This window comes from Erpetoichthys calabaricus, chromosome 18, assembly GCF_900747795.2.
Source record: "Erpetoichthys calabaricus chromosome 18, fErpCal1.3, whole genome shotgun sequence".
Classification (NCBI taxonomy): domain Eukaryota; kingdom Metazoa; phylum Chordata; class Cladistia; order Polypteriformes; family Polypteridae; genus Erpetoichthys; species Erpetoichthys calabaricus.
This window is the reverse complement of record NC_041411.2, coordinates 13630763-13644668: the sequence shown is the minus strand read 5'-3', so window position 1 is coordinate 13644668 and position 13906 is coordinate 13630763. Positions and strand designations below refer to the sequence as shown.

Sequence of the window (13906 nt, the reverse complement as noted above, 5' to 3'; positions counted from 1 at the left end):
AGAACATGCAAACTCCACGCAGGGAGGACCCGGGAAGCGAACCCAGGTCCCCAGATCACCCAACTGCGAGGCAGCAGCGCTACCCACTGCACTGTGACAATACATGTAAACCTAAAACAATTTCATGATTATTTGTTTCATAGTTTCTGATTAAAGTGAGAAAGTAATTCTTTTTTTTTTTTAAACAAGTCTACTCCCCATCGTAGCTGGTTTATCTGCAGTACTTCTCTTCTTTCATTTCCAATGTAACGGGCGATCCGCCGGACACAAGCGGCTGAAGCGCGCCGCTCGGCGTCGACAGCTGTAGCTCGTCTCGAGACACGCCCACTTTCCCGCCTAGACCACGTGACGAGGCGACTGGTTTGGACCTTCTCGCGAGCCGTAGCTGTAGTTCGTGTTTGCTGCGACTTCGACAGTGCCAGTGCGGAAGGATGACTGAAGAAAATCGACAGGGTAGATCCACGATAACAGTGGAAGAAGTTCAAAAGCTTGTGAAACAGAAAGATTTAATAGAGGAACAAATTCGAGCGTACTTCAGCGTCCTGGAAGATGTGAGTGGTCTGTTATGAGGCTAGCCTTTCTGTTGGAACTGCTCCTGTTGTTTAATTTTTGTAATGTTCGGGCAACACCATGAATATCTGTGTGAGAAAACGCGCTGTCTCATCACTGCGCGCTAAAACCGCTTAAGGTGTTGTGTTCGCTTTGAGGTTTGAATATAGAGTGTTATATAAAATGGGTTAATTTCACATTACTCACAGTAACACTTCATTATACTGTTCACGCGATGGTATTACTGCCTCTTTTGGTTTATGCCCGATTACTTTAGATGAGCGAAGATGTCACTCTGAATGTTGTGTTAATTATGGATAGGTGAAGAGTGCGACGACTGTTAGCCTACATGCCAGATAAAACCCAAGTTGCAGCAACATTAACATAAAAGAAGTCTAGCTTTATTTATTTTTTATTTATATTTTGTGTTTTCAAGCTTTTAAAATGTGATTATATGCAATTAATCTGCAAATCTCAGTTTAGTGGTTGTAGGCAGAATTGCGGTTTGCAACAGGTATAGCACGTTACCACTACCTGGATCTTTTATCCCCTTGTTTTGGAAGTGCGCATGGTCTGCTAATTTGTTTTTATGCTTTTTTTTATAGCAAAAAGATGTGGGGATGAACGGCCCTCTGGTTGATTTGGAGGGATACCCTAGAGGAGATATCGATCTGTACCAAGTACGCAATGCACGGCATAATATTGTGTGTGAGTACTGCTGATTTTGTTTCAATCCATTTTCCAACTCCACTCAAAATCCCCTGCAAATGATGCATTTAGTGAGCAGGGCAGGCTTGTTTTTAAATTTTTGATTTGATTTCTCAGTTTAAATTAAATTGGTTTATTGGTGTGACAGTAAGTTAATGTGTAGCATGACATCAATGAATGATCTTATAAAGGTCACCCTACTGACGTCTTTGCCAATCTGGAATAATGTAAATTTATAGAAAATGTTTTGTGTATATATGTTGGCAGTAAAACAGAAAATACAAAAAGATAAGTGGGGGTTAAAAAAGAAAAACTGAATCTGTGTTTCCTTGGGTCCACACACCCCTTGAGTACCACATTGAACTCAGTCTCTTGTTTCCATTTCTCTCTCTGCCCATCAACATTTGTTATTCTTCATCTGACCTGCCAGCGTACTTGCCAACTTTCTTCCTGACTGTGTAAAGACCCCATGACTTGATGGTGCATCAATACGAGATCAGCTCCTCCTTGCAGTTCCTATTGTCCCTATGCTCCTGACTCTTTTAGACCCCTAAAGGACTATATTTCTCCCAGACAGCCTGTGACTTGCCCATTTCTTTATAGAGGAAGCACACTCCCACTCCTTCCAGTTAGACGTCATGTGTTCTACATACTAAAGACCAGAAAGAGAAGCATTAGCCTCTTGATCAACCTTTCTGGTTTTATCCCCAGGTAACCTTAAACAAGTTCCCCAGCTATGAACCCTGAGCCGCCACTTCCTTGTCATTTCACTTTCATTGAAGTGTCCTGAACGTTTTAAGGGAACTTTGCTTGTCTCCTCTCATCCCACCACCTTCTGTCTCTCTTCCTAGGTTCTCTTAGATGTTTAATTTTAAGCGGGGTACCACCTCCTATAACAGCCCCTCTGTTCCCAGAGTCTCTCTCTGTCATGGAGGATATGAGTACTGTGATAGACAGCCAGGAACCCTGCCCCGCCAGGATGCCTAGAGGAAGGAGGAGCCGGGAGAGCGGCACTTCTTTTCCCTGGGTACCCGGCCAGTCCTTGATCCCTGGGGGACAGTACTTCCGGGACGCCAGGAAATGCTGACAAACCAGGGATGGTTTATGCCCGGAGCGCTTCCGGGTGCAAGGGCAGCACTTCTGTCACACTGGAGAGTTCTGCCGGAAGTCAGTCATCAGGCACCTGGAGCACATCCGGGGCTGAATAAAAGGAAAAAGGGTGATTGGTGTAGGGGCACCGTGTGCTGTGGACTGTACTGTAAATAAACATGTGCTTTTGTAGACATGGAGCTGTCTGTCTGTGTCCGGGGAAATAAAGAGACAAGATCCAACTTGGTAACAGTGTCATGTGGGATTACAAACAAGGGCCTGTAAAATATAAAGTTTTAAATGAAACTGTTCATTGCATTCTTGAGTTTAAGATTCCCTGAAATCTCTTGAACAGTGATAAAATTATGCCTTAATGTGTACTTACTTTTATATAGGTCTGCAGAATGACCACAAGCAGATCATGCAACAAATCGAAGAGGCCTTGCATCAGCTGCATGCACAGAAACGGGAGACCGGTGAGGCCGGACCGAGGGTTCAAGATCAGCCTCCATGCCAGAGCTTTGCAAAAGTGGATGATGTCACGCCGGGCTCCCCTGCTAGCTTATCGGTAAGAGCAGAAGTCATTTTTCTTTTTATAAATACTGTTTAATTTCTTTTCTTCAATGGAAGAAGAAATCCGTAAGAAAGAACAAACAAAAAAAAAAAAAACAGCATAAAGGTTAAATTGTTAAAAGTAAGCAGGACTAGAGAGCATCTCTTCAGTCGAGTTGTGGGTGCTTTAAAACTTTCATATGGGAACTTGGCTCAAGAGATTACATTCACACTGGCCAGGTATGAATCAGGTTATAACCAGTTACTCCTTGGATGATATTTTTACGTGAGAGATATTGGGCGACACGGTGGCGGTGGCACAAACTCCTCCCCGCGTGGAGTCTGCATGGCATTCCTTCCATTGACTGAAAACATGAAGGTTCAGTGAATTGGTGTGTGGATGTTGGTGTGTGTTCACTTTGCTATGGACTGGCAACCATGTCTAGGCTTTGTTCCTACCTTGCACCCTATGCTGGCAGAGATAGGCTCCATCACCCCCACGCCCCTTGGCTGGATTATGCGGGTTAGAAGATGCCATGACTTCAGATATTCTAGGATTTACGTGGTTAGATTATTTTTGAAAATTACGTGAAGTAGGGAGTCGTATGTTGGATAAGCACCTGCTGGTGCTGTCTGCCTGTGTCATTGCCTGTTTCCAAGAACAAAATGACTCCAAGTGGACCAGACATTACAATTATTCTTCAAGGAAATTTGTCCAGAAAGCAATTTTTTTTATTGAGACACCTCAAATATACACATTTCTGAAGTTTCAAAAACTGTCATTTATAAACAATTGGCAAATTTTGGAAGTTGTCAGCTTTAAAACACGTTGTCGACCCCCAATTACTGATGATTTTTTACTCCTTCAACTTTACCTTGAGACGGGTTTTTTGGTTTGATTGTTTTTCATCTTTTTTATGCGCTCATAGGGCTATATGTTTTACTACATGATATTGCAAAATTTTTACCAAAAACAGGTTTTGTGTTCTCTACTAATAACTCCACTGTTACACAACGTAGTAAACAAAATGTGATATTTGTCTCCTGGATGATCAAACAAACAAAAATTAAAATCTTCCAACTTTTAAAGTGGATCGGTTAAGTCCCAAAATTACCCCAAGCGTGCATTTTTGTTTTTTAACTTAACATTTCCTCCATGGTTGCTTCCTACTTTGCACGTTCTGTAGCAGAAATAGGCTCCTTGTCCCCTTCACCCTGAACTGAATGAAACAAGTATGGAATAGTCCCTAAATAACAGAACATTTTGAGAAATGCTTCTTTCTTTCTGGTTTCCTGTATATGAAACTTTTTTTTCTGTAACCGTTTTGTGTATTATTTACAGTGGGGCAAAAAAGTATTTACTCAGCCACCAATTGTGCAAGTTCTCCCACTTAAAAAGATGAGAGAGGCCTGTAATTTTCATCACAGGTATACCTCAACTATGAGAGACAAAATGAGAAAAAAAATCCAGAACATCACATTGTCTGATTTTTGAAGAATTTATTTGCAAATTATGGTGGAAAAAAAGTATTTGGTCAATAACAATACTTTGTTATATACCCTTTGTTGGCAATGACAGAGGTCAAATGTTTTCTGCAAGTCTTCACAAGGTTTTCACACACTGTTGCTGGTATTTTGGCCCATTCCTCCATGCAGATCTCCTCTAGAGCAGTGATGTTTTGGGGCTGTCGCTGGGCAACACGGACTTTCAACTCCCCCCAAAGATTTTCTATGGGGTTGAGATCTGGAGACTGGCTAGGCCACTCCAGGACCTTGAAATGCTTCTTACGAAGCCACTCCTTCGTTACCCAGGCGGTGTGTTTGGGGTCATTGTCATGCTGAAAGACCCAGCCACGTTTCATCTTCAATACCCTTGCTGATGGAAGGAGGTTTTCACTCAAAATCTGACGATACATGGCCCCATTCATTCTTTCCTTTACACAGATCAGTTGTCCTGGTCCCTTTACAGCCCCAAAGCATGATGTTTCCACCCCCATGCTTTACAGTAGGTATGGTGTTCTTTGGATGCAACTCCGCATTCTTTCTCCTCCAAACACGACGAGTAGAGTTTTTTCCAAAAAGTTCTATTTTGGTTTCATCTGACCATATGACATTCTCCCAATCCTCTTCTGGATCATCCAAATGCTCTCTAGCAAACTTCAGACGGGCCTGCACATGTACTGACTTAAGCAGGGGAACACGTCTGGCACTGCAGGATTTGAGTCCCTGGCAGCTTAGTGTGTTACTGATGGTAGCCTTTGTTACTTTGGTCCCAGCTCTGTGCAGGTCATTCACTAGGTGCCCCCCGTGTGGTTCTGGGATTTTTGTTCACCGTTAATAATAATAATTCATAATAATTCATTACATTTATATAGCGCTTTTCTCAGTACTCAAAACGCTATCCACACAGGGAGGAACCGGGAAGCGAACCCACAATTTTCCAGAGTCTCCTTACTGCAACGCAGCAGCACTACCACTGCGTTCTTGTGATCATTTTGACCCCACGGGGTGAGATCTTGCGTGGAGCCCCAGATCGAGGGAGATTATCAGTGGTCTTGTATGTCTTCCATTTTCTAATAATTGCTCCCACAGTTGATTTCTTCACACCAAGCTGCTTACTTATTGCAGATTCAGTCTTCCCAGCCTGGTGCAGGTCTACAATTTTGTTTCTGGTGTCCTTTGACAGCTCTTTGGTCTTGGCCATAGTGGAGTTTGGAGTGTGACTGTTTGAGGTTGTGGACAGGTGTCTTTTATATTGATAACGAGTTCAAACAGGTGCCATTAATACAGGTAACGAGTGGAGGACAGAGGAGACTCTTACAGAAGAAGTTACAGGTCTGGGAGAGCCAGAAATCTTGCTTGTTTGTAGGTGACCAAATACTTGTTTTCCACCATAATTTGCAAATAAATTCTTTAAAAATCAGACAATGTGATGTTCTGGATTTTTTTTTTCTCATTTTGTCTCTCATAGTTGAGGTATACCATGAAAATTACAGGCCTCTCTCATCTTTTTAAGTGGGAGAACTTGCACAATTGGTGGCTGACTAAATACTTTTTTGCCCCACTTATTTATATATATATATATACAGTGGTGTGAAAAACTATTTGCCCCCTTCCTGATTTCTTATTCTTTTGCATGTTTGTCACACAAAATGTTTCTGATCATCAAACACATTTAACCATTAGTCAAATATAACACAAGTAAACACAAAATGCAGTTTTTAAATGATGGTGTTTATTATTTAGGGAGAAAAAAAATCCAAACCTACATGGCCCTGTGTGAAAAAGTAATTGCCCCCTTGTTAAAAAATAACCTAACTGTGGTGTATCACACCTGAGTTCAATTTCCGTAGCCACCCCCAGGCCTGATTACTGCCACACCTGTTTCAATCAAGAAATCACTTAAATAGGAGCTGCCTGACACAGAGAAGTAGACCAAAAGCACCTCAAAAGCTAGACATCATGCCAAGATCCAAAGAAATTCAGGAACAAATGAGAACAGAAGTAATTGAGATCTATCAGTCTGGTAAAGGTTATAAAGCCATTTCTAAAGCTTTGGGACTCCAGCGAACCACAGTGAGAGCCATTATCCACAAATGGCAAAAACATGGAACAGTGGTGAACCTTCTCAGGAGTGGCCGGCCGACCAAAATTACCCCAAGAGCGCAGAGACGACTCATCCGAGAGGTCACAAAAGACCCCAGGACAACGTCTAAAGAACTGCAGGCCTCACTTGCCTCAATTAAGGTCAGTGTTCACGACTCCACCATAAGAAAGAGACTGGGCAAAAACGGCCTGCATGGCAGATGTCCAAGACGCAAACCACTGTTAAGCAAAAAGAACATTAGGGCTCATCTCAATTATGCTAAGAAACATCTCAATGATTGCCAAGACTTTTGGGAAAATACCTTGTGGACTGATGAGACAAAAGTTCAACTTTTTGGAAGGCAAATGTCCCGTTACATCTGGCGTAAAAGGAACACAGCATTTCAGAAAAAGAACATCATACCAACAGTAAAATATGGTGGTGGTAGTGTGATGGTCTGGGGTTGTTTTGCTGCTTCAGGACCTGGAAGGCTTGCTGTGATAGATGGAACCATGAATTCTACTGTCTACCAAAAAATCCTGAAGGAGAATGTCTGGCCATCTGTTCGTCAACTCAAGCTGAAGCGATCTTGGGTGCTGCAACAGGACAATGACCCAAAACACACCAGCAAATCCACCTCTGAATGGCTGAAGAAAAACAAAATGAAGACTTTGGAGTGGCCTAGTCAAAGTCCTGACCTGAATCCAATTGAGATGCTATGGCATGACCTTAAAAAGGCGGTTCATGCTAGAAAACCCTCAAATAAAGCTGAATTACAACAATTTTGCAAAGATGAGTGGGCCAAAATTCCTCCAGAGCGCTGTAAAAGACTCATTGCAAGTTATCGCAAACGCTTGATTGCAGTTATTGCTGCTAAGGGTGGCCCAACCAGTTATTAGGTTCAGGGGGCAATTACTTTTTCACACAGGGCCATGTAGGTTTGGATTTTTTTTCTCCCTAAATAATAAAAACCACCATTTACATGCAATTTGTGTTTACTTGTGTTATATTTGACTAATGGTTAAATGTGTTTGATGATCGGAAACATTTTGTGTGACAAACATGCAAAAGAATAAGAAATCAGGAAGGGGGCAAATAGTTTTTCACACCACTGTATATACACACACACAATGGGAGAACTTGCACAATTGGTGGCTTACTAAATACTTTTTTGCCCCACTGTATTTGCACATGTGCTCTGTTATCTATGAGCAACTGTTATTTTCATTTTAAATGCATAGTTAAGTCCCAGCATTTCTTGTTTTCTTTGCTCCCCTTAAAACTGCATACAGTTCTTTTCCAGAAAATGTGTTGTTTTGTCTTCTATTGGGAACTCACAGAGTAGATGAGAGAGTACATTAATGGTCACTCAGTGGTTTCTTTTATAACATTTACAAATTCAAGTGAAAGAAAAAATACTGGATATGCTGAAAATCTTTCATTTACATTCCAATGTATATACCTTTTTCTTTTCATATATCAGGGATTGCGTGTTGGCGATGAGATTGTGGAATTTGGCTCTGTAAACTCCCAGAATTTCAAGAATCTCCAAATTATTGCTTCAGTTGTGCAGCATAGTGAAGGGGTAGGTACAGAAAACGGAGTTTAAACAATACTCTTCATTTTTTGTTTTTTTGTTTAGTGTGCTGTTGTTTGTGGAGTTGTAACTAACAGAAGGGTCTGTGATTGGCGAGACTGAATGACTGAGCTTTACAAGTCAGAGCTTTGCAAACTGGGGACAAAAAAAAAAAAAAAACAACTGCTGGCACAAAAGTAATGTTTTTGATTATCACTTTTGGGTGGCATAGTGACACACCTGTTTAGTCGTGGACTCTGCCAGTATGGACCAGGCATGTTCTCTTGAAATATGTGTGACTTACTGACACATCTCGTACATACTGGTTATCTGGTGACTGTAAATTGGCCCGGTGTGGGTTTAGGTGTTTGCCTGTGCACTGCAGCCCGTGGCCCATGCAAGGCTGGTTCTCACTTGGTGCCAAAATAGACACCTGGCTGTCTGTGGCCCAGGGCAGGAAAAGCAACTTATCAAATGGATGGATGATTTTATTGATTTATTTATTTATTTTAAAGTATTACATTTGTAACCTTTGTTGCTGAGTAAGAAAAAAATGTAGTCATTTGGATTCTGTTTATTTCTCACCGTTTTTTTTTTTTAGAAACCCCTCAGTTTAACAGTGATTCGTGATGGAAATAGAGTGCACATGGGTCTCACCCCTCAGCGATGGGCTGGAAGGGGCCTTCTTGGGTAGGTTTTATTTATTTATTTATTTATTGTGCCATACTGGTAAGGGGTGTTTCATTCTTAGGTACTGGTACATTGATTGAGGAGTAATTCAGCAGATAATAGAATCGGAAAACTAGACAGCACAATAATTATACTAATAGTTGTTTTGAGTTAACTTCACAACATTGCAGAGAATAAATAGTTGGGGAGCCAACTGGCAGCCCCATTTAATCTTAGGGCTTAAATAAATAAGTGTGTGATGGCACTGTATAAATGTTAACAAAAAAATGCCATCTCTGGTTTCCTCTTGACGCCTCTTGTGGCAACCTTTACAATACAGCTCAGTGTACGAGTGGGTCGGTAATAAAGTGACGCCTTCTTCTGAGGTCAGTCGACTTTTATTAGGCAGGAACCAGGAAAAAAAAAAAAAATAGTGCCCCCACCAGGCGTTTTCTCAGAATTTTGGGAGGAGGAGACAAAACCGTTGGCAACAGCACCACCCTTGTGTCCCGGAGTGGTATTACCTGTTTGGTCTGAGCCCAGAAGGTGATCCTCAAGCGCCCTTGTGTGACATCATCTTCTTTCGGCTGCTCTCGTTAGGGTTGCTTCAGCGGATCACCTTCTTCCATATCTTCCTGTCCTCTGCATCTTGCTCTGTTACACCCACCACCTGCATGTCCTCTCTCACCACATCCATCAACCTCCTCTTAGGCCTTCCTTTTTTCCTTTTGCCTGGACTACATTATAAAAATGTGCAGTAACGTAAGACATTTATTTTTTACAAAAATCCTTTGTAATCTCTCTATTATAAAAAAAAATCTTGGGAGGGAGACAAGACGTGACGTGATCTTCTTGGAAGACATTTTCACATCCCGCGAGAGAAGGCAGTGAGACCACATTTAAAACAAGTTCACGGACATCTAACCTAGCAGTCATTGGAGTGCTTTTGGCAGACAGACATCATGTGCTCCCAGCTCTTAAAACAACGACAAGCAACAAGCAGAACACGCAGCTCACCAGCAGCAGCAAGCCAGCAGATGATCTGACTGCTTCTCCTTAGCGCGTGTTTAGCCAAACAAGTGACAAGAGGACAGTTGCTGTAAAGGCTTTTAAATGATCGACAAGCAGCAGATGATCCAACCGCTTCTCCTTAGCGTACATTCACCCGCACCCCCCCACCCTTCACAATGTGAGCAGCGTTCAACATCCTGCGAGAAAGAGATGTAACCACGCCCGAGGCCAGAAATAAAGGACAAGTATTATTTTTACAAAACTTTTAAAGTAAAAGTGAAAATAATGCATATGTAACAATTCCCATGAAAATAACAATCTCTTTAAATTGTATATTTGGTAAACCAAACCCAGGGGTGGGCGAGCGAAGCCCTCTAGTTTTTTAAATAGTATTCCATTCAGAATTTTCTTTCTTAATGTGGCATTTTACTAATTCATGATTAGATTCGATAAAACTTTTTTAATTGCATGGGTATAGTGAGAAGTTGAGCAAAATGACCCCTTTTATTGGCTAACTAGAAAGACTACAATAATATGCAGGCTGTCGAGGCAACTCAGGCCCCTTCTAAAATGCCTCACTTCCAGGTTTTCCAATGCTGTACTTGTCCTGGTGTGCGTATATAAACACCCGATCTCCAGTTTCTGTATGATATCTCGCCTGAAGAAGGGCCTGAGTTGCCTCGACAGCCTGCATAATCTTTTTAGTTAGCCAATAAAAGGGGTCATTTTGCCTGATGTCTCACTACATCCATAATGGCTAACATGGTACAACACCTTAATCGAATGGGGAAATTCAGATGCATACAGCAGCAAAAACATAAAGAAGGATATAGAATCACAGGATAGATAATACGGCCAATCAATTAGTTAACAAGTAAATAAATAAATGAACTTAAAAAGTATATCTAGTGGAAGCATTGAATTTCCTGATCGTTGTGGATAGAAAAGGCCCCCAGAGGCGCTTTGTGGCACACTGTAGTGGAGTGAGGGTCTGCCTAAAAGTAATTCAGGAGAAAGCACCTGGAGGGCATTTTTTTTTAAATTCATGATGGCATCTAATTTTGCATTCTTCCTTTTTTCAACAACAGCTTCTAGTGTGTCCAGGCTATTTTTGTTGATCCTTAATAGTTTAATTGCTATTGTTTTTCTTCAGGTTGACACTATGTCTCATGCTGTACTTAATTATACATTCTATTGTTCAGTTTTTTTGTTAAAGTAATTATTTACTCAGTATCATGTTGTTTTACTAAGCCTTGCCTCATATGACAATGTGACTTGTAGTCTGTTATGGGAAACCTGTTATTCAAAAGCTAATTTTGTGTCCTTTCTACCCCATAGCTGTAACATTGTTCCCATTCAGAAATAAAATTAAAAGAAGACCCGTGTGCACAGAGATCTGTATGAAGAAAGACCAGCAGCACCGAGCGTTTCAAGAAGAACGTATCCAAGCCAGGGGAGTGTTGCTTTAAGAGCTGTAGTATTTGCTGGGCCAAGTGTGGTTCTGAAACTGGGAAACTTAATAGTCTTTAAAATACCGGTATCTGTATCATTTGATAGTATTTGGTGCATTTTATTGATACTGTTTTTTCAAGGCAGTATAAAGCAACCCAGACACTTATTTAAAATGTTTTTTTCAGCAGTAGATGATTTAAGGAGTGAATGCTGCATGTTTTCCTGCTTACCAAGGGAAAAAGAATTCTTTTTGAATTATAAGTTGTAATTTGTATATAACAGCTTTTTATAATATGTATTTGAAAATCCTTCAAATAATAAAAATTCTGCTTATAGAAAGTCCCTTTCCTATATTTTGAAGAGAAGTTTGATAAAGCATGTGTTTTTTAAACCCACTTAATCCATTTGTAGGATGGTAGGCTTAAGCATATTCTAGAAAATTACCAAAATGTCAAAAACAAAAAGAAGGGGGAAGAAAAATCGACAAAAAGAGAACTGAAAGTGAGTATGTCAGCTGTAGCCACCTTTTTATTATGATAAAACAATTTCAAAGTAACAACTTAAAATGTATAGCATTGATGAATCAACTGATTTTTTTTTTTTCCCCTTTGTCCAAGTCATCCTAAGCAAAATCCAAATTGAAAAATGTTGAATTCCTTTTAGGAGTTCAGAGGAATCCTAAGTTTAATTTTATCATTAACACTGCTACCATATGTAATGATGGCAAATGTTTCTAGAAGGCAAATTCTTTGGAAACAGCGCAGTTAGGATAGTTGGAGCAGACCTGTACTGTACAATAATGTGCATTTGGGATGGGTCAAAAGAAACGTGTCTTTGATTTTTCTGTCAGTGTTTTCTAAAATATCAGAAAAAACTAAACCCTTCACTGAAATTCACATTTTATGACACCAAGTTGCTGCTAAAACAACTGACCCACACTACTTGTTAAAATAAGTTTGAAACTTATGTGTGATGTGTAAGCAAATACCGATTAATTGAGTAATCGCTGTTATATGGCACCTTTCTATATTGAATATTGTCCCAAGATGCCTTGCAGGTTTCTTTTTGCTGATAGAGCTCATTCTCTGCTTTCACCACAAGCAGAACTGCTGCAAGAAAAAGTGTAGTCACTTTGCTGCATAAAATATTCACATTATTTGAAAGGGGAAATTTACAAGTACGCACACAAATATTCACAACCAGCAACACTTTACCATTAATTGTACTATATAGCTATTTTAGAGTTATTGACGTTTAATAGGCCAGCATACAGAATGGGTACGGTTTTCAGCTCCAGGATCCTGTATTCAAATCCGGACGTGTCACAGTTGAAAAGTTTGCTTTTTGCCTCCGTATTTGCATTTGTGCACTCCAAGTATTTAGTCGAACTTGCATTTCAAAGTGGCCCATTTTAGATTAAATGGAGGCTCTAAACTGACTGAGCCAATGAGTGCGAGTGTGCACCATAATGGACCGTTCACTTGATGGTTTCTGCAGCGCACACAATGTTATGAAGATAGGCAGTGGCTCTCCAGTGCCATGTCACTGAGGAAAAAAAATAACGATTTCGATCACAAATGGGCAGATTAATACTGTTCTACTAAATTTCACTCAATGTATTCATTACTGTAGGGATGTTGAAGTATCTGGAGAGAAAATTGTCACTGCTTTCCAGTGCATAATTAGTAATACATTTTATTTTTATACAATGCATATATAGCTAGCAAAGAACACCCCAAATCTCTTTACATGACAATTCTATAAAAATAACGTCAATACATTGTAACACAGATACTCAGAATTGCTGTTGTTTCCTATGAAACAATGTCTAAAAGTACTTGTACAGTACACGATGTGTTCAGTTTTTCATTTTTAGACATTACTTAGCAAGTGGGCTCCACAGAACCTCAAAACGTATGCCTGCTGCCTCACATTTCCAGTATTCTGCTGTTGTCTCCATGGCCTTTTCTTTTCCCTCATTCCCATACACTTACTGCTTCTGTGTGAGAGGGAGTGGGGCCAACAAAGATTTGGCAGCCTTGGCCAGGAATATTTCCTATGTCTGGTTTTCCAAAGACTAGGCCCTTTGTATCTCTAAATTGGACTATAAAGCTTTAAGATGGCATTCAAGTGAAACAAAAAACGCAAAATACAAGGACAGCCAATCACAAAAATTACAATATAGTCTTAGTTCAGGATAGCGCCAATACACAGCGAGTCACGACCTGGAAAGTTGTCCCCTTTATGTTTTGAGTATTTTGATGTTTCAATATTACTTCAGTTCAACAAGATCAAAGGTTTTATACTTGGTTATATTTCATAAATCAGCCCTTCTATTTCATGTTTTTGTGTATCAGCTTAGCATCATACCTGCTCATTCAGTGCCTGGCTGAACCTCTGTATTGTTGACATTTTGGTAAGAAGGCTGACATCCTGCAAAAGTGCTGTAGTACAAATAGTTGGCACCCCTAATTACAGGCTGATACAAATGTACAAGCACCACCACCATAGTGTTAGATAGTGGATAGTGATAGAAACCTGAAAACACCCCACTTTTTTGGCTAACAAAATGTAACTGAAATCAAACATCGCTGAAAATGTTCTAATTAAATTTACGGCACGTGCTCTTCAAGTGCAAAGCAAGAACATCTTCAAATCAAGAAACACCAATTTAATTTCTTCCCTTTTCAAAGAACAAACTGCTACACATAAGC

The 13906-nt window shown here is 40.3% G+C and overlaps 1 protein-coding gene across 1 annotated transcript; it reads left to right on the top strand.

The window, feature by feature from the left end:
• The first annotated feature begins 359 nt into the window (after positions 1–359).
• Positions 360–11407, top strand: psmd9 (proteasome 26S subunit, non-ATPase 9). The gene is made up of 6 exons (XM_028824895.2): positions 360–551; positions 1155–1257; positions 2742–2914; positions 7968–8069; positions 8662–8750; positions 11079–11407. The coding sequence occupies exons 1-6, from the start codon at positions 432–434 to the stop codon at positions 11104–11106; spliced, it is 615 nt and encodes a 204-aa protein (XP_028680728.1). The 5' UTR covers positions 360–431; the 3' UTR covers positions 11107–11407.
• Positions 11408–13906: the final 2499 nt, after the last annotated feature.